General features: G+C 64.5%; 2 protein-coding genes across 2 annotated transcripts; both read right to left on the bottom strand.

The window, feature by feature from the left end:
* Positions 1–118: 118 nt before the first annotated feature.
* Positions 119–8905, bottom strand: DCAF15 (DDB1 and CUL4 associated factor 15). Its single transcript, XM_064402049.1, is given in 14 exon segments — positions 119–328; positions 618–733; positions 1844–1948; positions 2021–2106; positions 2819–2947; positions 3040–3131; positions 3223–3672; positions 4595–4765; positions 5146–5282; positions 5403–5509; positions 7124–7253; positions 8041–8138; positions 8764–8848; positions 8850–8905. Coding segments are annotated over 14 exon segments (1803 nt in total). The 5' UTR covers positions 8891–8905; the 3' UTR covers positions 119–272.
* Positions 8906–9776: 871 nt separating this feature from the next.
* On the bottom strand, positions 9777–22041 carry LOC135288628 (coiled-coil and C2 domain-containing protein 1A-like). Its single transcript, XM_064401997.1, is given in 27 exon segments — positions 9777–9944; positions 10032–10079; positions 10718–10794; positions 10899–11017; positions 11101–11164; positions 11277–11326; positions 11888–11906; positions 11908–12022; positions 12972–13036; positions 13039–13061; positions 14744–14840; positions 14930–14981; positions 16276–16334; positions 16430–16450; positions 16453–16502; positions 17056–17172; positions 17955–17986; positions 17989–18018; positions 18742–18864; positions 19650–19822; positions 20002–20083; positions 20165–20337; positions 20403–20475; positions 21158–21279; positions 21353–21517; positions 21623–21668; positions 21748–22041. Coding segments are annotated over 24 exon segments (1767 nt in total). The 5' UTR covers positions 21242–21279; positions 21353–21517; positions 21623–21668; positions 21748–22041; the 3' UTR covers positions 9777–9923.
* Positions 22042–22149: the final 108 nt, after the last annotated feature.

Genomic DNA, 22149 nt, shown 5'->3' with positions numbered 1-22149 from the left:
TCCAGGTGTCCCCAGGTGTCCCAGGGATGTCCCCAGCTGTCCCCAGGGATGTCCCCAAGTGTCCCAGGGATGTCCCTGGATGTCCCCAGCTGTCCCCAGGGATGTCCCCGGGTGTGTCCCAGGTGTCCCAGGGATGTCCCCAGCTGTCCCCAGGGATGTCCCCAAGTGTCCCAGGGATGTCCCTGGATGTCCCCAGCTGTCCCCAGGGATGTCCCCGGGTGTGTCCCAGGTGTCCCAGGGATGTCCCCAGCTGTCCCCAGCTGTCCCCGGTGTCACAGCACGATCCAGGTGTAGCGCTCGTTGTCCGCCAGAACCTTCAGGGAACAGCCTGGGGGGGGGGAGGGGAAAGCAGCGATGGGGGGGGGGGCAGGGAGACCCCCAGAGCCGGGCACGACCCCCCCCAGGACCCCCCAGACCCCCCCCAAACTCCTCCAGGACCTCCCAGACCCCATCAGGACCCCCAAAAACTCCACCAGGGACCCCCCCAAACCCACCCAAAACTCCTCCAGGCTCCCCTCCAGCCCTTCCCCAGCCCCCCCAGGACCCCCCAGATTCCCCAAACCCCACCAGGGCCCCCCAAACCCCACCAGGGCCCCCCCAAAACCCCCCCAGCCCACCCTTGTGCAGGGCCTCGTTGGTCATCCTGTGCACGCCGCGCCCGGCGCCCTCGGGCACGAGCCAGCGCATGACGGTGTCCACGCAGCCCTTGCGGTACGAGCTCCACACGCTGCCACTGCCAGGGCCAAACGGGGCTGGGGGCACACGCAGGGACCCCCAGAGGGACCCCCGACCCCCAGAGAGACCCCAGACCCTTCACAGGGACCCCAGACCCCCCCATAGCACACATCAGTGTCCACGCAGCCCTTGCGGTACGAGCTCCACACGCTGCCACTGACAGAGCAGGGGGAGTTGGGGGTACACTCAGGGACCCCCAGAGGGACCCCAGACCCACCACAAGGACCCCAGACCCACCACAAGGCCCCCCAGACCCACCACAAGGACCCCAGACCCCCAGATCCCCCCAGGCAGAGCCAGCCCATCATGAGCCCCACACGCTGTCGCTGACACGGCCAGGGGGGCTGGGGGCACACGCAGGGACCCCCAGAGGGACCCCCGAGCACCCCCAGACCCCCCCAGAGGGATCCCCAGATCCCCCAGGCACCCCCTGACCCCCCAAACCCCTCCAGAATGACCCCAGACCCCCCCAAAGTGACCCCCAGATTCCCCAGCCACCCCCAGATTCCCCAAAGGGACCCCCAGAGCCCCCCCAGACCCCCTAAACCACCCTTGATCACCCCCAGACCCCCTAAAGCCCCTCCCAGCCCCTCAAACACCCCAAATCCCCCTCAAACACCCCAAATCCCCCTCCCAGCCCCTCAAACACCCCAAAATCCCCTCCCAGCCCTTCAAAACACCCCAAATCCCCCTCAGACACCCCAAATCCCACCTGAAGCACCCCCAAATCCCCCTCAGACACCCCAAATTCCCCTCAACCACCCCAAAGCACCCCAAATCCCCCTCAAAGCACCCCAAATCCCACCCAAAACACCCCAAAATCCCCTCCCAGCCCCTATAAACGTCACAAAATCCTCCCCAACCCCTAAAAACTCCCCAAAATTCTCCTCCCAGCCCCTAAAAACACCCCAAAATCCCCTCAAACACCCCAAATCCCCCTCAAACACCCCAAAATCCCCTCCCAGCCCCTCAACCACCCCAAATCCCACCCAAAGCACCCCAAATCCCCCTCAAACACCCCAAATCCCCCTCAAACACCCCAAATCCCCCTCAAACACCCCAAATCCCCCTCAATCCCCCCCAAATCCCCCCAACCCCCAGGCCTCACCTGGTCTGCCCGCGGACCTCGGTGAGCTCGCCCACGCCCACGGTGCTGAAGGTGCCGCTGCCCAGGTCCCAGGCCACCTGCAGGCTCGTGTGGTACGTCCTGGGGCTGCCAGGGGGGGTCAGCTCGGGGAGGGGGCCCGGGGGGGGCTGGGGGGACCCCCAAGGGCGCCCCTCTCACCGGAGCTGCCCCTCCTCGTCGGGGGAGGGGAAGGCCAGCAGCAGCAGCCCGATGTTGATCAGCACCTGGTTGGTCTCGGGGCACACCTGGGGGTGCAGGGGGGGTTTGGGGGTGCACGGGGGTCCCACGGGGGTCTGGGGGGGGGTTGGGGTATCCCACGGGGGGTCTGGGGATGGGGTTGGGTATCCCAGGGGGGTCTGGGGGCAGCTTGGGGTATCCCAGGGGGGTCTGGGGGGGATTTTGGGGTATCCCAGGAGTCCCTCGGGGGTCTCAGGTGGGTTTTGGGGGTACATGGGGGTCCCACGAGGGTCGTGGGGGGGTTTGGGGGTCCCCCATGGGGGTCTGGGGGGGGTTTTGGGGTATCCCAGGAGTCCCACAGGAGGTCTGGGGGGGTTTTGGGGTATCCAGGGGTTCCATAGGAGCTTTGGGAAGGCTCTGAGGGGTCCCAGGGTGGTCCCAGGCTGTTCTCAGGGGTCCCAGGATGGTCCCAGGGTGGTCCCAGGGGTCCCAGGGTGTTCCCATGGTGGTCCCAGGGGCTCCCGGGGGTCCCACAGTGGTCCCAGACTGTTCTCAGGGATCCCAGGATGGTCCCAGGGTAATCCCAGGGTGCTCCCAGGGGTGCTCCCGGGGGTCCCAGGGGTGCCCCAGGGTGGTCCCAGGCTGTTCTCAGGGGTCCCAGGGTGCTCCCGGGGGTCCCAGAGTGGTCTCAGGGTGCTCCCAGGGGGTCTCAGGGGTCCCAGGGTGCTCCCGGGGGTCCCAGGGGTCTCAGGGTGCTGCCGGGGGTCCCGGGGGTCGCACCTCGAGGATGACGATGTCGTAGTCGCTGAAGGAGCAGAACTGGCGCGCCCAGGCGGCGTCGTTGCGGATCACCTCGTTGATGACGTACTCAAAGTCCAGCGTCAGCTGCTCCACCGTCAGGAACTGCCCCTGGGGGGGCCCGGGGGGTCACCTCGGCCCGGCCCGCCCCCCCAGAGGGATTCCGGGGGGTCCCCGGGGGGTTCGGGAGCCCCCAGCCCCACCTGGGCCGTGGCTCGCTCGCGCAGGGGCCGCAGGCTGCGGCCGCTCAGGTCGGTCACCACGAAGGGCAGCGAGATTTTGTCGTCCTCCGGCTCTGGGGGGGGCACGGGGGGGGCTCAGGGGGGCTCCCCAAACACGGGGGGCGCCCCCAGACCCGTCTGTGCCCCCCCGGGACCCCCGCTCACCGTCGGGGGGCTCGCCGGGCTCCAGCACGTAGCGCAGCTTGGTGTAGTTGACGTAGCCGGGCTCGGGGGGGGTCCCGGGGGGGTGGGGGTCTCCCGGGGGGCTGCCGGGCGCTGCGGGGGGGGTCTCGGGGGGCGGCCCGCGGGGGGAGGGCGGGGGGTCGTCCCCCCCCTCGCCGTGAGCCCCCCCGGAGGCCCCCCCGGCGCCCTGAGCCCTGCGGAACAGATCGGCCACGAACTCCTTGGCCTTGGCCACCGCCAGGGAAGGGGGGGCCGGGGGCGCCCCGGGGCTGCGGGGGGGGCCCGGGGGGGGCTGCGAGGCCGGGGGGGCGCCCCCAGACCCCTCCGGCCCCTCGGGGGGTGGTGGGGAGGGGGCGCTTTCCTCCCCCCCCGGCCGGGTGGAGCCTGGAAGGTTCTGGCGCCTGTAGAGGATCTGCTGGGGGCTGCCGTCACCTGGGGGGGGGGCACGGGTCAGGGGGGCTCCTTGGGGGTCCCGGGGGTCAGGGGGGCTCCTTGGGGGTCCCGGGGGGTGCAGGGGTCAGGGGGGGCTCGGGGGATTTGGAGGAGATGCCACAGGGGGACCCAAGGGTGTCAGGGGGTCCTGGGGGAGTCAGGGAGGTTCGGGGGGGTTCAGGGGGGGTTTCAGGGGTTCCTTGGGTGTGTCAGGGGTTCCTGGGGTGGTTCAGAGGGGTTCCCGGGGGTGTCGGGGTGGTTCAGGGGTTCCCGTGGGTCCCAGGGGGGTTCCCGGGGGTCCCAGGTGGGGTCCCAGGGTCTCAGGGTGCCGGTACCTGCGGGGTGCACGGCGATGGCGGGTCCCAGGGGGTGTCAGGGGTTCCCAGGGTGGTTCAGGGGGGTCCCGGGGGGCTCAGGGGGTGTCAGGGGGTCCCGGGGGTCTCGGGGTGGTTCAGGGGGGTTCCCGTGGGGGTCCCAGGGGTCTCGGGGTGCCGGTACCCGCGGGGTGCATGGCGATGGCGGGTCCCAGGGGCTCCCGGCGGGGGTTCCTGTGGGGCTCAGGGGGGTGTCAGGGGTTCCCGGGGGTCCCGGGGTGGTTCAGGGGTTCCCAGGGTGGTTCAGGGGGGTCCCGGGGGGCTCAGGGGGTGTCAGGGGTTCCCGGTACCCGTGGGGTGCACGGCGATGGCGGGTCCCAGGGGGTTTCAGGGGTTCCCAGGGGGGGTTCCCAGGGGGCTCAGGGGGGTGTCAGGGGTTCCCGGGGGTCTCGGGGTGGTTCAGGGGGGTTCCCGTGGGGGTCCCGGGGGTCTCGGGGTGCCGGTACCCGCGGGGTGCACGGCGATGGCGGGTGCCAGGGGGTCCCAGGGGTTCCCGGGGGTCTCGGGGTGGTTCAGGGGGGTTCCCGGGGGTCTCGGGGTGCCGGTACCCGCGGGGTGCACGGCGATGGCGCAGGCCACGAGCGAGAAGCTGGTGTTGAGCAGCACCACGTGCTCCTTGCGCAGCTGGAAGGCGGGCTGGAAGGTGGGGAAGGGGTACACCACCTGGAACTTGGTGTGCAGCAGGAAGCCGTGGCGCAGGCACGCGGCGGGGGGCTCGCCTGGGGGCGGGGGGGCGTCAGGGGGGCACCCCGAGTTGGGGAACCCCCAAATTTACCCCCCAAAAAAATCCCGAGGCAATCACAGCAAGAGAATTGCCAGCCCAGAGCTCAGGGGGAGCTCAGGGGGAGCTCAGGGGTTCTCACTGGGGGTCCCAGAGGGGCTCAGGTGGGGCTGGGGTCTCACCTGGGACTGGGAGGGGGTCAGGGGGGCACCCCAAATCGGGGAACCCCCAAATTCCCACCCCAAAAAACCCCGAGTCAATCGCAGTGAAGGAACCGCCAGCCCAGGGCTCGGGGGGAGCTGAGGGGGTCCCAGCAAGGACTGAGGTCTCCTCAAAGGTTGGGGTGTCCCCGGGGGTCTCGGGGGTCTGGGGTCTCACCGGGGGTCCCGGGGGGCCGGCGGCAGGCGGGGCAGTGCCGCGGGGGGGGCACGGCCACGGCGCTGACGTAGATGTCGCGGTGGTTCTCGTCGCTCATCAGCATGGCGCTCAGCAGCAGCCCCGGCGCCGAGCGCGTGCTGCCAACGGGGCACAGCTGGCACAGCTGGGCACACCCGGCACAGCTGGGCGTGCCGGGGCACACCGGGCACAGCTGGCACACGCCTGGCACAGCCGGCACACCCGTGGGTGGCACTCACTTGAAGCCGAAGACGATGACCTTGTCGCTGTCCCCGGGCCACTCGCACACGGTCAGGTACAGGTCGCTGTAGATCTCCTCGCCCTGGAACAGCCGCACCTGGCGCACCTGCCGGGGCGGGGCTGGCACCGAGCTGGCCCCAGGCTGGCCCCGGGGCCCTGGCTGTCCCCAGGGTGTCCCTGGCTGTCCCCAGAGTCCCCTGGCTGTCCCCAGTGTGTCCCGGATGCTCCTTGGCTATCCCAGGTGGTTCTGGGGTGTTCCCTGGGTGTCCCTACAACTGTCCCTGAATGTCCCTTGGCTCTCCTCAGGTGTCCCTTGGCGATCTCCAAGTGTCCCCTGGGTACCTCCTGCCTGTCCCCAGGATGTCCCCACATGTCCCCAGCTGTCCCTTGGCTGTCCCCTAGCTGTCTCTGGGATATCCCCTATTTACCCCCAGTGTCCCCAGGTGTCCCTTGGTTGTCCCCAGGGTCCCAGGGTGTCTTCTACCTGTCCCTGTGTGTCCCTGGCTGTCCCCTGGCTGTCCCCAGTGTCCCCAGTATGTCCCCAGTGTCCCCAGTGTCCCGTACCAGGCGCAGCTTGCTGTGCACGTTGAACTCCCACCAGTACAGGTGGTACAGGTAGGAGGAGAAGCCATTGTCCCCTGTGTCCCCTGTGTGTCCCTGGCTGTCCCTGGCTGTCCCCTGGCTGTCCCCTGTGTGTCCCCAGTGTCCCCAGTGTGTCCCCAGTGTCCCCAGTGTCCGTACCAGGCGCAGCTTGCTGTGCACGTTGAACTCCCACCAGTACAGGTGGTACAGGTAGAAGGAGAAGCCATTGTCCCCGGTGTCCCCAGCTGTCCCCAGTGTCCCCTGGCTGTCCCTGGCTGTCCCCTGGCTGTCCCCAATGTCCCCAATGTCCCCAATGTCCCATACCAGGCGCAGCTTGCTGTGCACGTTGAACTCCCACCAGTACAGGTGGTACAGGTAGAAGGAGAAGCCATTGTCCCCTGTGTCCCCGGTGTCCCCTGGCTGTCCCCAGTGTCCCCTGGCTGTCCCCAGTGTCCCCTGGCTGTCCCCAGTGTCCCCAATGTCCCCAGTGTCCCCAGTGTCCGTACCAGGCGCAGCTTGCTCTGCACGTTGAACTCCCACCAGTACAGGTGGTACAGGTAAGAGGAGAAGCCATTGTCCCCGGTGTCCCCTGTGTGTCCCCAGTGTCCCCAGTGTCCCCTGTGTGTCCCCAGTGTCCCCAGTGTCCCCAGTGTCCCCAGTGTCCCGTACCAGGCGCAGCTTGCTGTGCACGTTGAACTCCCACCAGTACAGGTGGTACAGGTAGAAGGAGAAGCCATTGTCCCCGGTGTCCCCTGTGTGTCCCTGGCTGTCCCCAGTGTCCCCAGTGTGTCCCCAGTGTGGTCCCCTGGCTGTCCCCAGTGTCCCCAGTGTGTCCCCAGTGTCCCCAGTGTCCGTACCAGGCGCAGCTTGCTGTGCACGTTGAACACCCACCAGTACAGGTGGTACAGGTAGAAGGAGAAGCCATTGTCCCCGGTGTCCCCTGTGTGTCCCTGGCTGTCCCCAGTGTCTCCAGTGTGTCCCCAGTGTCCCCAGCTGTCCCCAATGTCCCCCATGTCCCGTACCAGGCGCAGCTTGCTGTGCACGTTGAACTCCCACCAGTACAGGTGGTACAGGTAGAAGGAGAAGTCATTGTCCCCGGTGTCCCCAGTGTCCCCAGTGTGTCCCCAGTGTCCCGTACCAGGCGCAGCTTGCTGTGCACGTTGAACTCCCACCAGTACAGGTGGTACAGGTAGAAGGAGAAGTCGTCGGAGCTGCTGGTGTAGGACAGCACGTAGCGACCGCACTTGGAGAAACCCAGGAAGATGTGCCTGGGGACAGGGACAGGGACAGTGAGGGACAGGGACAGGGACAGGGACAGTGAGGGACAGGGACAGGGACAGGGACAGTGAGGGACAGGGACAGGGAGGGACAGGGACAGTGAGGGACAGGGACAGGGACAGTGTGAGGGACAGGGACAGGGACAGTGAGGGACAGGGACAGGGAGGGACAGGGACAGGGGACAGCGTATGGGGACAGGGGACAGGGGACAGTGTGAGGGACAGGGACAGGGGACAGGTCAGGGACAGGGGACAGCGTATGGGGACAGGGACAGGGGACAGTGAGGGACAGGGACAGCGTGAGGGGACAGGGACAGGGACAGTGTGAGGGGACAGGGAGGGGACAGGGGACACCAGGAGGGACAGGGACACCAGGAGACACGGGGACACCACAATGGGACAGGGAAGGGACAGAGGACAGCAGAAGGGACAAAGACACCAGGAGGGGACAGGGACAGGGAGGGGACAGGGACAGGGACACCAAAATGGGGACAGTGAGGGGCCAAAGGGACACCGGGATGGGACAGGGAGAAGACACAGGGACACAAAGAACAAGGGAACACAGACAACAGGGGTCACCGCAGGACCGCCACGGAAATGGCGACCCCTGAAGATTTGGGGTCCTCTCCTGCAGGGGTTGGGTCCTCTCCTGCACATTTGGGGTCCCCAGCAGATTTAGAATTCACAGATTCTGTGTCCCCCTCACAGATTTGGGTTCCCCTCACAGATTCGGGTCCCCCCCAGGTTCAGGGTGCCCCCAGGTCCGGGGTGCCCTCACCCTGCCCACAGGAACTCCTCATCCACGATGCTCTTGAGGGTGACGCAGACGCGCGGCGGAAGCTTCCGGAACAGGCGGGGGGAGAGCTGCCCGCTGAGCTGGGGGGCACGGGGTGGGGGGGGTCAGGGACCCCCAAAATCCCCCCCCCCAAACCGAGGGGAGCTGCCCCCCCGAGATGAGGGGGCCCCACATTGCCCCCCACAGCCCCCAGAGACCCCAAACCCCTCAGAGACCCCCCCCCGAATTACAGCTCCCACCCAAACCCCCCAGAGACCCCCCCCAAAACCCCCCAGAGAAATTCCCAACCCCTCAGAGACGCCCCCGAATTACAGCTCCCCCCCAAACCCCTCAGAAACGCCCCCCAAAACCCCCAGAGAAATTCCCAAACCCCTCACAGACCCCCCCCAAACTACAGCTGCCCCTGCGCCCCCAAACCTCTCAGAGACCCCCTCCCCAAACCCTGTCCCATCCCCCTCAGGACCCCCCCAGAGCCCCCCGCCCCGTTCCGGCCCGCTCTCCCCTCAGAACCCCCCCAAAGCCCCCTCAGGACCCCCCAGAGTCCCCTCAGGACCCCCTCAGAGCCCCTCAGGACCCCCCCAGAGCCCCCCGCCCCGTCCCGGCCCGCTCTCCCTCAGAGCCCCCCCAGGCTCCCCTCACGGCGCCCCCCCTCACGCCCCCCCGCCCCTCATCCCCCCCACCGCCCCCTCAGCGCTCCGCGCTCACCCGCACGCGGTCCAGCTGCCTCACGAGGTGCTCTCGGCGGCCGCGGGGCGCGGCCCCGGGCCGGCTGCCCCCGCCGCCCCCCGCTTCCCCCGGGGCCGCCCCGCTCCGCTTTCGAGCTCGGCGCCATTTTCCCGGACCGGCCGCTTCCGGCGCGCCGCACGCCGCTGTGGCCCCGCCCGCACCGCGCTCCTATTGGCCGCTGATGCACCGCCCCGCGCGTTTCACTGGTTGGGTCATCCGTCAATCCTCAGCGCGCCCCGCCCCCACGCGGCGATACGACCAATAGGAATCCGACAACCGCAATGCGATTGGCTGCTGCCCGCGCCCGTCTGTTCTGGCGGGGTTACCATGGAGACGAGGCAGCGCGGGGGCGGAGCCACGAGGTGGGCGTGGCCGATTAATGATTGACAAGTGGGCGCGCATCGGGGAGTGACCAAAACCCGCGTTTTTCGTCTTAAAACTTTATCACCGTTATAATTATAATTATAATGAATTACAATAATTGCTGAGAGCGCCCGGAACAGCCCCTCCCCTACAGGCACTTGGGGGGATCCGCTTTGGTGGGGGGGACACGGTGGGGGGAAAAAGTGCTTGGGGGGGACACGCACCCTGAAATTGGGGAGGGGTCACCCTGAAACTGGGGAGGGGGTCCGTGTCACCCTAAAATTAACGGGGGAGTCAGTGTCACCCTTAAATTGGGGGGGGGGCATTATCACCCTGAAATTGGGGAGGGGGCCATTATCACCCTAAAATGGGGAGGGGGTCAGGGTCACCCTGAAACTGGGGAGGGTCATTGTCACCCTTAAATGGGGGGGTCGGGGTCACCCTAAAATTGGGGGGGGGTCGGGGTCACCCTAAAATTAAGGGGGGAGTCAGTGTCACCCTTAAATGGGGGGGGTCGGAGTCACCTTAAATGGGGGGGGTCAGGGTCACCCTAAAATTGGGGAGGGGGGCCATTATCACCCTTAAATTGGGGAGGGGGTCACTGTCACCCTGTCACCCTGCGGGGGGATTGTAGCAGCTCTGGTCCCTGTGATTGTCACAGTGGGCACACGGGGGGGGTCCCCAGAGCCCCCCCAAAATGAGTGGGGGGGTCTCTGAACCCCCCCAAAACCCTGCTTGATTTTGGGGAGGGGGGCAAAGCAGAGGGGGGAGGGGTCTCATCCACGGAGTTTTTGGAGCTGGAAGAGAAGAGGGCAGTGAGGGGGGGGGTTTGGGGGGGTTTGGGGGGGCTGGGGGACCCCCAAATCCCCCCCCGGGGGTCTCACCTCGCTCTCCACCAGGTTCCGTTTGTACAGAGCCTCCTTGGCCGCCTCCTGGGGGGGGGACAGTGAGGGGGGACCCCAAAAACAGCCCCGGGGGGTTCGGGGGGGGGCACGGCAGGAATTGGGGGGCAGCAGGACTTGGGAGGATCTCAAGGTTTGGGGGTGGTCCAGGAATTTTTTGGGGTGGGGACACCAAAATTTGAGAAGGTCCAGGACAGTCTGGGGGTGCTGGTCCAGGATTTTTGGGGAGGATTTGGGGGGTGTCCAGATTTTTTTTGGGGGGGTGGGACCACCAGGATTTGGGGGTGTCCAGGAGGGACCGGGGTTGGACCAGGATTTTTGGGGCAGGAGCAGCAGAATTTGGGGGTGTCCCGGAGGATCTGGGGGTGGGGGTTAGGGATTTTTGGGGCGGGACCACCAGGATTTGGGGGTTTCCAGGAGGGACTGGGATTGGGCCAGGATTTTTGGGGTGGGACCACCAGGATTTGGGAGCGTCCAGGACTTTTGGGGAGGATTTGGGGATGTCCAGGATTTTTGGGGGTGGGGAATCACCAGGATTTGGTGTCCAGACGGGACCGGGGCCGCTCCAGGATTTTTGGGGCGGAACCCCCAGAACCTGGGGGTGTCGCGGGGGGTCGGGGGGGTTCCCCGGGCTCGGGGGGCTCGGTTGGGCGGGGGGTCTCACCCACCCTCTCTCCCTGCGTGCTGAGGCGCCGCGCGGCCTCCGTGTAGAGCCGCAGGTGCCGCTGCAGGTGCTCGGCGTACTCTGCAAGGGGGGGAGGGAAACCGCCATATAAACAGCGGGGAAAGGAGAAAATGGGGGAAAAATGGGGGAAAAAAGGGGGATTTCGGGGCTCAGGCCCCCCTCACCCCTGCGGAAGTGGGGGTCGCCCCCCTGCAGCCGCGCCCGCAGCCCCTGGATGCGCCGCTGCAGCTCCTGGTGCTGCTGCCGCAGCTCGGGGGGGCACCGCGCGCCCCAACGGAGCCATCTGGGGAGGGGGCGACACGCCGGGGGGTCAGGGGGACCCCCGGGGGGCTCCCCTGCATCCCCCCCCCAAAGCCCCCTCCTCACCTTGCGCTCCAGGCGCTCGCGGTCGAAGTGCAGCAGGTTGAGGCTGGGGAGGGTCGGGAGGGGTCTGGGGAAGGGATTTGGGGTCTCTGCGGGGGGAACGGGGGGTCCCGGGGGGGGTCGCGCCCCCCAGTCCCCACCCCCGGTAGGGATGGGGTCCCCCCGGCCCCGCTGCTCACCGGTTGGTGCCGTCCTTCGGGGCAGCCGCGCTCGGTTTGGGGACGGCGGGCTGGGCGGGGGCAGCGCGGGGGTCGGCCCGGGCTCAGCCCCCCGCGACGGTCCCGCGGGGTCCCGGGGGGCTCCCGGCCGATCCCGGTAGGTTCCCAGCCGATCCCGCGGATTCCCGGTGCTTCCCCGCCCATCCCGCGGGGTCCCGGGGGGATCCCGGGGAGTTCCCGGTGGGCTCCCGGCCAACCCCGGATGGGCTCCCCGCCAATCCCAGTGAGCTCCCGGTGGCTCCCGGTGGCTCCAGTGGGTTCCCGGGGAGTTCGGTCCCGGGGAGTTCCCGGCGGTTCCCGGCCAACCCCGGAGGTTCCCCGCCGATCCCCCGGTGATTCCCGGGAGGTTCCCGGGGGGTTCCCAGCCCATCCCGCGGGGTCCCGGTAGTTTCCCGGGGGTTCCCAGTGGTGCCCGGGGGAGGTTCCCGGCCAATCCCGGTGGTTCCCGGGGGTGGTTCCCGGCCCATCCCGGTGGGCTCCCCGCCAATCCCGGGGAGTTCCCCGCCGATCCCGCGGTTCCCGGTGGCTCCCCGCGGCTCCCCAGCAATTCCCGGGGTGTTCCCGGCACTCACGGCGGGCTCGGGCGCCGGCTCCAGCACCAGCCAGCGCTCGCAGCGCGGCTCCAGCTCCCGCTGCGGCCCCAGCGGCTCCCGGAGCCGCACCCAGACCTCCAGCAGCCCGCCCGTGCGGCGCCGCCCGTCCAGCAGCTGCAGCGCGGGACGGGAGCGGTGAGGGCGGGACGGAACGGGGACCGGGAATGGGAACGGGAACGGGAACGGAACGGGACCGGGGATGGGAACGGGAACGGGAACGGGGATGGGAACGGGGATGGGGATGGGAACGGGAACGGGACCGGGACCCGGAACGGGAACGGGAATGGGAACGGCGGGGACGGGAACGGGAACGGGAACGGGAACGGGAACGGGAACGGGAATGGGAACGGGGATGGGAACGGGAACGGGAACGGGAACGGGAACGGGAACGGGAACAGGAACGGGAATGGGAACGGGAACGGGAATGGGAACGGGAATGGGAACGGGAACGGGAATGGGAACGGGAACGGGAATGGGAACGGGAATGGGAACGGGAACGGGAATGGGAACGGGAATGGGAACGGGAACGGGAACGGGAACGGGAATGGGAACGGGAATGGGAACGGCGGGGACGGGCACGGTGAGGGGCAGGAACGGAACGGGAACGGGAACGGCGGGGACGGGAACGGGAATGGGAACGGGAACGGGAATGGGAACGGGAATGGGAATTGGAATGGGGATGGAATGTGCTGGGAAGTGCTGGGAGCAGGAACGAGAGCCAAGGGAACGCTCGGGAACCCCCAGGAAGGGAAAGGGGCACAGCTGGGAGCTCGGGAATCCCAGGAAGAGGAAAGGGCACATCTGGAACCTCAGAACGCCCAGGATGGGGGAAGGGGCACATCTGGGAGCTCGGGAATCCCCAGGATGGAGGAAAGGGTACATCTGGGAGCTTGGGAATGCCCCGGAAGGGTGATGGGGCACATCTGGAACCCCCAGGATGGAGGATGGGGCACATCTGGAACCCCCGGGATGGAGGATGGGGCACATCTGGAACCCCCGGGATGGAGGATGGGGCACATCTGGAACCCCCGGGATGGAGGATGGGGCACATGTGGCAGCTCACCTCCAGCTGCTGGCGCAGCTCGCAGCTCCCCTCGAGCCCCTCGAGGCGCAGCAGCGCCGAGCCAGCGCGCGCTCGGGCCGGAACAGCCCCCTGCGGGCGGGGGCAGCGGGGCCCGGCCCCAAAACAGCCCCAAATAAATAGCCCCAAAATAACCCCAAATAACCCGAAATAACCCCAAATAACCCGAAAACAGCCCGAAAATAACCCCAAAACAGCCCCCAAAGAGCCCCAAAATAGCCCCAAAACAGCCCCAAAATAACCCCCAAAACAGCCCCAAAATAACCCCAAATAACCCCAAAATAACCAAAAACCACACTAAAATAACCCCAAATAACCCCAAAACAGTCCCAAAACAGCCCCAAATAACCCGAAACAGCCCCAAAATAACCTGAAAATAACCCAAACAACCCCAAAATAGCCCAAAAATAACCCCAAAATAGCCCCAAAATAACCCAAAAAACAACCCCAAAATATTTTCTCTATCATTCCCACATCACTTTCCCATTTCCCCTGCACTTTCTCCGTTATTTTCTCTGTCATTCCCCATTTTTCCCCATTCCCCGTGTTATTTCCTCTGTTATTTCTTCTGTTATTTCCTCTGTTATTTCCTCTGTTATTTTCTCTGTTTTCCCCCCCCATTTCCCCCCCATTTCCCCCCAAAATCCCCTTTTTTTACCCTTTCTGCACTGTTATTTCCTCTGTTATTTCCTCTGTTATTTCCTCTGTTATTTCCTCTGTTATCCCCCCCATTTCCCCCGAAAATCTCCTTTTTTAACCCTTTCTTTGCTGTTATTTTCTCTGTTATTTCCTCTGTCATTTCCTCTGTTCCCCCCCCATTTCCCCATTTCCCCCCAAATCCCCTTTCTCACCCTTTCTGCGCTGTTATTTCCTCTGTCATTTCCTCTGTTATTTCCTCTGTTATTTCCTCTGTCATTTCTCTGTTATTTCCTCTGTTATTTCCTCTGTCATTTCCTCTGTTATTTCCTCTGTTATTTCCTCTGTTATTTCCTCTGTTATTCCCTCTGTCATTTCCTCTGTTATTTCCTCTGTCATTTTCCTCTGTCATTCCCTCTGTCATTTCCTCTGTTATTTTCTCTGTTATTTTCTCTGTTATTTTCTCTGTTATTTCCCCACCCACCCCCCCCATTTCCCCAAATCCCCTTTCTCACCCTTTCTGCGCTGTTATTTCCTCTGTCATTTCCTCTGTTATTTCCTCTGTCATTTCCTCTGTCATTTCCTCTGTTATTTCCTCTGTCATTTCCTCTGTCATTTCCTCTGTCATTTCCTCTGTCATTTCCTCTGTCATTTCCTCTGTTATTTCCTCTGTCATTTCCTCTGTCATTTCCTCTGTTATTTCCTCTGTCATTTCCTCTGTCATTTCCTCTGTTATTTCCTCTGTTATTCCCTCTGTTATTTCCTCTGTTATTCCCTCTGTTATTTCCTCTGTCATTTCTCTGTTATTTCCTCTGTCATTTCCTCTGTTCCCCCCCCATTTCCCCATTTCCCCCCCAAATCCCCTTTCTCACCCTTTCTGCGCTGTTACTTCCTCTGTTATTTCCTCTGTTATTTTCTGTTATTTCCTCTGTTATTTCCTCTGTCATTTCCTCTGTCATTTCCTCTGTCATTTCCTCTGTTCCCCCCCCATTTCCCCCATTCCCCCAAATCCCCTTTCTCACCCTTTCTTTGCTGTCATTTCCTCTGTTATTTTCTGTCATTTCCTCTGTCATTTCCTCTGTTCCCCCCCCCATTTCCCCCAAACCCCCTTTTCTCACCCTTTCTGCGCCACCTCCAGGCGGATGCCGCGGCCCAGCAGCCGCCGCAGCGCGCGGTGCCCGCGGAGCAGCCGCAGCCGGAACCGCGCCCGGAATTCTGGGGAGGGGGCGGCGGGGGCTCAGGGCCCGCCCGGGCCGCCCCCGGCCCGCCCCCGGGCCGCCCCCTCCCCACAGCCCCGGCCCTACCGGGACAGTCCGTGCCCCGCACCACCGGCGTCTTGTCCCGCTGCGCCTCCTCCTGGGGGGGGGAAATTGGGGAGGGGTCCGGGATAATTTGAGGGGGGTTTAGGAACAATTTGGGGAGGGGTCCTCGAGAATTGGGGAGTTTTTGGGGTCAGGGATGATTTAGGGAGGGTTTAGGGACAATTTGAGGGGGGTCAGGGACAATTTGGGGGTCACAAGGTCATTTTGGAGGGTGTCAGGGACAATTTGGGGAGGGGTCCAAGAGAATTTGGGACATTTTTGGGGTCAGGATGATTTAGGGGGGGGGTTTAGGGACAATTTTTGGGGGGGTTAGGGATAATTTGGGGGGGTTTAGGGACAATTTGGGGGTCACAAGGATATTTTGAGGGGGTTTAGGGACAATTTTGGGGAGGGGTCCTCGAGAATTTGGGACTTTTTGGGGTTAGGGATGATTTAGGGGGGTTTAGGGACAATTTTGGGGAGGGGTCCAAGAGAACTTGGGACTTTTTGGGGTGAGGGATAATTTGGGGAGGGGTCCTCGAGAATTTGGGACTTTTTGGGGTCAGGGACAATATGGGGGGCTCCCATGGACCATTTTTGGGGGTCTAAGGGCCATTTTTGGGGGTCCCAGGGGGTTCCCAGGTCCATTTTTAGGTCCCAGGCCCATTTTGGGGGGTCCCAGAGCCCATTTTTGGGGTCCCAGTTCCATTTTTGGGGTCCCAGTCCCATTTTGGGGTCCCAGTCCCATTTTTGGGGTCCCAGACCCATTTTTGGGGGTCCCAAGCTCATTTTTGGGGTCCCAGTTCCATTTTGGGGGTCCCAGTTCCATTTTTTTGGGGGTCCCAGGCCCATTTTGGGGTCCCAGCCCCATTTTTGGGGTCCCAGTTCCATTTTTGGGGTCCCAGTCCCATTTTTGGGGTCCCAAGCCATTTTTGGGGTCCAGTTCCATTTTTGGGGGTCCCAAGCTCATTTTTGGGGTCCCAGTTCCATTTTTGGGGTCCCAGTCCCATTTTTGGGGGTCCCCATGTTCCATTTTTGGGGTCCCAAGCCCATTTTTGGGGTCCCAGTCCCATTTTTGGGGTCCAGCCCCATTTTTGGGTCCCAGTTCCATTTTTGGGGGGTCCCAGTTCCATTTTTGGGGTCCCAGTTCCATTTTTGGGGGTCCCATTTCCATTTTTGGGGTCCCAAGCCCATTTTTGGGGTCCCAGTCCCATTTTGGGGGTCCCAGTTCCATTGTGGGGGTCCCAGCCCCATTTTTGGGGTCCCAGTTCCATTTTTGGGGTCCCAGCCCCATTTTTGGGGTCCCAGTTCCATTTTTGGGGTCCCAGCCCCATTTTGGGGTCACTCACCGCGCTGGGGTGGGGGAACTCGAAGCGCACGAAGGTGTCCAGGTCACCTGGGGCCACACCTGGGGGGACACGGGGGGGGGTGGGCGGGGGTCCCCGTGAGCCCCTCCCCCACCCGGGGCACCGGGCCGCCCCTCCCCCACCCCCAGTTTCCCACCTGGGGGCACCGGGATGCCCCTCCCCGCTCGATGCCCAGCTCCAGGTCGCTGCTGCTCAGCTCGGGGAACATCCTGCAGGTGAGGGGGGGAGGGGAGCCTGTCAGACCCCCCCCCCCCCCAGGTGTGCCACTCCCCCACCCAGGTGTGCCCCACCCCCTCCAGGTGTGCCCCTCCCGCCCCCCAGGTGCATCCCCAGGTGAGTCCCCCACCCCAGATGTGCCCCCCAGGTGTGCTCCCCACCCCCCTAGGTGTGTTGCCCCCCCCAGGTGCTCCCCAGGTGCCCCCAGGTGTCCCCACCCCACCCTCAGATGCCCCCCAGATGCTGCCACCCCCCCTCAGGTGTTCCCCCAGGTGCCCCCAAGGTGTGTTCCCCCCCAGGTGTGTTCCCCCCCCAGGTGTGTTCCCCCCCCCCCAGGTGTGTTCCCCCCCCAGGTGTGTTCCCCCCCCCCCAGGTGTGTTCCCCCCCCAGGTGTGTTCCCCCCCCAAGGTGTGTTTCCCCCCCAGGTGTGTTCCCCCCCCAGGTGTGTTCCCCCCCCCGCCAGGTGCCCCCCAGGTGTGTTCCCCCCCCCCCAGGTGTGTTCCCCCCCCCCAGGTGTGTTCCCCCCCCCCCAGGTGCCCCCCTCACCTGACCACGCTGAACGTTCTCTGCTCATACCGGGCTCTGGGGGGGGGCCCCCCCCGGCCGTGCTCCCTCCGCAGGGTCTGCATGTGCCCGCGGCACTGCTCGGCCAGCGCCTCGCACCTGGGCAGGTGAGACCCCTGAGACCCCTCCCCATCTGCACCTGGGCACGGGAGACCCCTCCCCACACACACCTGGGCACGTGGGACCCCCCTGAGACCCCTGAGACCCCTCCCCACACACACCTGGGCATGTGAGACCCCTCCCCACACACACACCTGGGCAGGGTCTGCATGTGCCCGCGGCACTGCTCGGCCAGCGCCTCGCACCTGGGCAGGTGAGACCCCTGAGACCCCTCCCCACACACACCTGGGCATGTGAGACCCCTCCCCACACACACCTGGGCACGGGGGACCCCTGAGACCCCTCCCCATCTGCACCTGGGCACGGGGACCCCTGAGACCCCTGAGACCCCTCCCCACACACACCTGGGCACGTGAGACCCCCCCTCCTCCATCCCCCCCCCCAGGATCAGCCTCCTCTTGTTCAGAGGAAGAGGAGAAGGAAGAAGAAGAAGGACAAGAAAAAGGAGAGGAAAAAGACGAAGAAAAATGAAAAAATAAGAACAGAAAGAAGAAAAGACAAAAAAAGGAAGGAAAAGAGTAAAAGGAAGAGGAGGATGAGGAGGAAGAGGAGGAGGAAGAAGAGAAAGAGGAGGAAGTGGAGGAGGAGGAGGAGGAGGAAGAAGAAGCAGAGGAAGAAAGGAAGAGGAAGAGGAGGAGGAGGAAAAGGAGGAGGAGGAGGAAAAGGAGGAGGAGGAGGAAAAGGAGGAGGAGGAGGAAAAGGAGGAGGAGGAGGAAAAGGAGGAGGAGGAAGGTGAGGAAGATGAGGGGGAGGAAGCTCACCTGGCGGTCTCGGCGATGTTGCCCAGGCGAGGCGAGCGAACTGCCGCGAGTAGGTGAGGCACATCTGGGAGGAGGAGAAGGGGAGAAAGGAGATTTTTGGGGTATCACCCCAGTTTTGGGGTTTCACCCCCGTTTTTTAGGGTTTACCCCCATTTTTTGGGGTTCCCCCCCATTTTTTGGGCTTCCCCCCCAGTTGAGTTTCCCCCCATGTTTTGGGGATTCCCCCCATCTTTTTCGGGTTTCACCCCCAATTTTAGGGTTTCTCCCCCATTTTTTTGGGGTTTCACCCCCAGTTTTGGATTTCAGACCCGTTTTTTTAGGGTTTTCCCCCATTCTTGGGGGTTTCACCCCCATTTTTTAGGGTTTTCCCCCCAGTTTTTTGGGGTTTCCCGCCAATTTTGGGGTTTCAGCCCCATTTTTTTTAGGGTTTCACCCCCAATTTTTAGGTTTCACCCCTGTTTTTTGGAGTTTCATCCCCATGTTTGGGGATTTCATGCCAAATTTTTGGGGTTCCACCCCCAATTTTGGGGTTTCCCCCCCATTTTTGGGGTTTCAGCCCCAATTCTTGGGGTTTCCCCCCCCATTTTTGGTGTTTCACCCCCAATTTTGGGGATTTCAGCCCCATTTTTTTAGGTTTTCACCCCCATTTTTTCGTGTTTCCCCCCATTTTTTTAGGGTTTCCTCCCCATTTTTTAGGGTTTCCCCCCCATTTTTTGGTGTTTCACCCCCAATTTTGGGGTTCCAGCCCCAATTTTGGGGTTCCAGCCCCGTTTTCGGGGTGCCCCACCTCGTGCTGCCTCTTCAGGGCCCCGGCCAGCTGCTGGAAGGTTTTGGCCACCTCGGGGGGCATCGGGGCCCCCCCGGCCGGGCCCAGCTCGAACTCAGTCCCGTCCAGGGGCACCTCGGGCACCTGCGGGCACGGGAGCTCAGGGGACCCCGAGATCGGGGGGTTTGGGGTCTGGGGTGGGATTTGGGGTTTGGGGAGCTCAGGGGACCCCGAGATCGGGGGGTTTGGGGTGGGATTTGGGGTGGGATTTGGGGTTTGGATGGGATTTGGGGTTTGGGGAGCTCAGGGGACCCCGAGATCGGGGGGGTTTGGGGTCTGGGGTGGATTTGGGGTTTGGGGTTTGGGGAGCTCAGGGGACCCCGAGATCCGGGGGTTTGGGGTGGGATTTGGGGTTTGGGGAGCTCAGGGGACCCCGAGATCCAGGGGGATTGGGGTTTGGGATTTGGGATCTGGGTGGGATTTGGGATCCTCAGGTGTCAGGGGGACCCCAGAGATCTGGGGGATTTGGGATCTGGGGTGGGATTTGGGATGGGATTTGGGGTCCTCAGGGATCTGGGGGGACCCCAAGGATCTGGGGGGATTTGGGGTTTGGGGTGGGATTTGGGATGGGATTTCAAACAGGATTTGGATGGGATTTGGGGAATCCCATGAGATGGGATTTGGGATAGGCTTTGGGACAGGATTTCTGACAGGATTGGGTGGGATTTGGGCGGGATTTGGGATGGATTTGGGACAGGATTTGGGCGGGATTTGGGATGGATTTGGGACAGGATTTTGGACAGGATGTGGGATGGATTTCTGACAGGATTTGGGTGGGATTTGGGACAGGATTTGGGACAGGACTTGGACAGGATTTGTGATAGGATTTGGGACAGGATGTGGGCGGGTATTTGTGGCAGCCCCCTCACCTGGGCGAGGTCCACGGGCAGCCCCCCGCGGGCAGCCCCCAGCAGCCCCTGCACGGCCCGGGCCTGGCGCAGCAGGGCCTTGGCTCCCTCCAGGTCGTGGCGGCGCTTGGCGCGCAGCGCGGCCTGCGCCAGCTGCCGGCGCCGCAGCTCCAGCAGCTCCAGCTGCTGCTGGGCTGGGGGGGCACGGGGTCAGGGGGTAAAACACCCGGGAGGGGGTCAGGGGGACCCTCACACACACAGGAGGGGGTCAGGGGGAGCCTCACCCCCCTGGTATCCCCTCACCCCCCTGGGAGGGGCTCACGGGCCCAGGGGCTGCCCTCCCCCCATGCCCACCCCCCAGCCCCCCCTGTACCTTTTCCCGCAGCTTTGGGAGCGGGCTGGGAATTCCGGGGGGGTTGTTTGGGGGGGGGCACAGGGGCAGCACTGGGCTGGACCTGGAGGGGGATGGCGTTGGTAAAGAAATCACTGGGAATGGGAATGTCCCCCCAAATCCCCTGAGTCCCCCCCAATCCCACCTTGGTGCCCTCTTTCTCCTCCTCCTCCTCCTCCTCCTCCTCCTCCTGCTGCTGCTGCTCCGTCAGCCTCAGCGCCGCCTCCAGCAGCCCGGAGATGCCGGGCTCAGCCGGGCCCTCCGCGCCCGGGATGGGGGGGGCAGCCTGCAAAGGGGGGGTCCCGGCGGCAGTGGCACCTTGGGCACCCTGGGTGCCCCCCCGGGGTGGGGGACGGGGACAGGAAGGGGAAAGGGGAACGTACCCGGGGGCACCGGCAGCTCCGAGAGATCCACGGCTCTGCCCGCGGCCAGGGCACGGAGAGCGGCCTGGTATTGCTGGGGAGGGGGCACAGGGGGGTCAGGGGGGCACTGGGGGCACACTGGGGGCACTCACAGAGGGACACTGGGGGCAGGATATCCCTGGTATTGCTGGGGAGGGGGCACAGCGGGGTCAGGGGGCACTGGGGACACTGGGAGCCAGACTGGGAGCACCCAGAGGGAGGGACTGGTGTCGTTGTGGGGAGACTGGGACCAGACACTGCTCTGGGACTGGGATCACTGGTCTGGACTGGGATCACTGGTCTGAACTGGGATCACTGCTCTGGGACTGGGATCACGGATCTGGGACTGGGATCACGGATCTGGGACTGGGATCCCAACTCTGGACTGGGATCACGGATCTGGGACTGGGACCCCATCTCTGGACTGGGATCACGGATCCGGGACTGGGATCACTGTTCTGGACTGGGACCCAGCTCTGGACTGGGATCATGGATCTGGGATGCAGCTCTGCACTGGGATCCCAGTTCTGGATTGGGATCCCATCTCTGCCCAGGATCCCAGCTCTGGGACTGGGACCCAGCTCTGGGACTGGGATCACGGATCCAGGACTGGGATCCCAGCTCTGGACTGGGATCACGGATCCGGGACTGGGATCCCATCTCTGGACTGGGATCACAGATCCGGGACTGGGCTCCCAGCTGTGCCCTGGCCCCAGGCCGGGCGCTGCTGCTCCCACCTTGAGGATCCTCTCGTGCATCCTGGCCTTCCTGTCGTCCCCGCTGGCCCGGGCCTGGCCCGCGGCCGCCCGGTACCGCTCCATGCGCTGCTCCAGCGCCTCCCGCACGTCCCGCGGCGCCTCTGGGGGAAACACACCAAAGTCCCAACAAATCCCCCTTTTCCTGCCCGCCGCCCCTGCCAGGAGGGAGCTGACCTGGGCTGGGGGCCGCTGGATCCCGGGCTGGTGGATCCCGGGCTGCTGGATCCTTCCCTGCTGGATCCTTCCCTGGCGGATCCTTCCCTGGCGGATCCTTCCCTGCTGGATCCTTCCCTGCTGGATCCCTCCCTGGCGGATCCCTCGTCTCCTCAGCCTGTGGATCTGCAGGAAAGCAGCGCCCAGCTCCCACCAGGACCCCCAAAACGAGGGGTTTGTGCCCCAAAATGGGGTCCCACCCTTTCTTTCCACGGGGGGTCGGGGTCTCACCGGGGGCCGGGCCTCGCTCCAGCGCCTCCAGCTGCGCCTCCAGCCTCTGCAAAACCACGGGGAGAAGGGCAATTTTGGGGGAGCAGAGGGGGTTTTGGGGGAGGGTGTGGGGGTTCTGGGCGTACCTTGGCCGCCCTGAAGTGGCCCAGGGCGGTGGCGTTGTCCCCTCGGCGTTTGGCCAGCACGGCCTCCCTCTGCAGCTCCTGCAGGCGCCGGCGCAGCGCGGGGCCGGGGGCCGGGCCGGGGTCCCGGGGGTCCTGGGGGTCCCGGGGGGGTCCCGGGGGGGGTCCGGGGCCGGGGGCTGCACGGGGGGCTCGGGGCTGGCGGGGGGAGCCTTGCCCAGAGCCACAGGAGGGGGGATGTCGGCGCGGTCGATCGGCTTCCCGCTGCGGGCGGAGCGCAGCAGCTGCTCCAGGGTCTGGGGGAAGGGGAAATGGTGAAAAGTGGGGGGAATGGGGAAAAAACGGGGGAAATGGGGGAAAAAATGGGGGAAATGGGGGAAAAAATGGGGAAATGGGGGAAAAAAT

Source organism: Passer domesticus, chromosome 34, assembly GCF_036417665.1.
Source record: "Passer domesticus isolate bPasDom1 chromosome 34, bPasDom1.hap1, whole genome shotgun sequence".
NCBI lineage: Eukaryota > Metazoa > Chordata > Aves > Passeriformes > Passeridae > Passer > Passer domesticus.
This window is presented reverse-complemented; position numbering and strand designations above follow the sequence as displayed.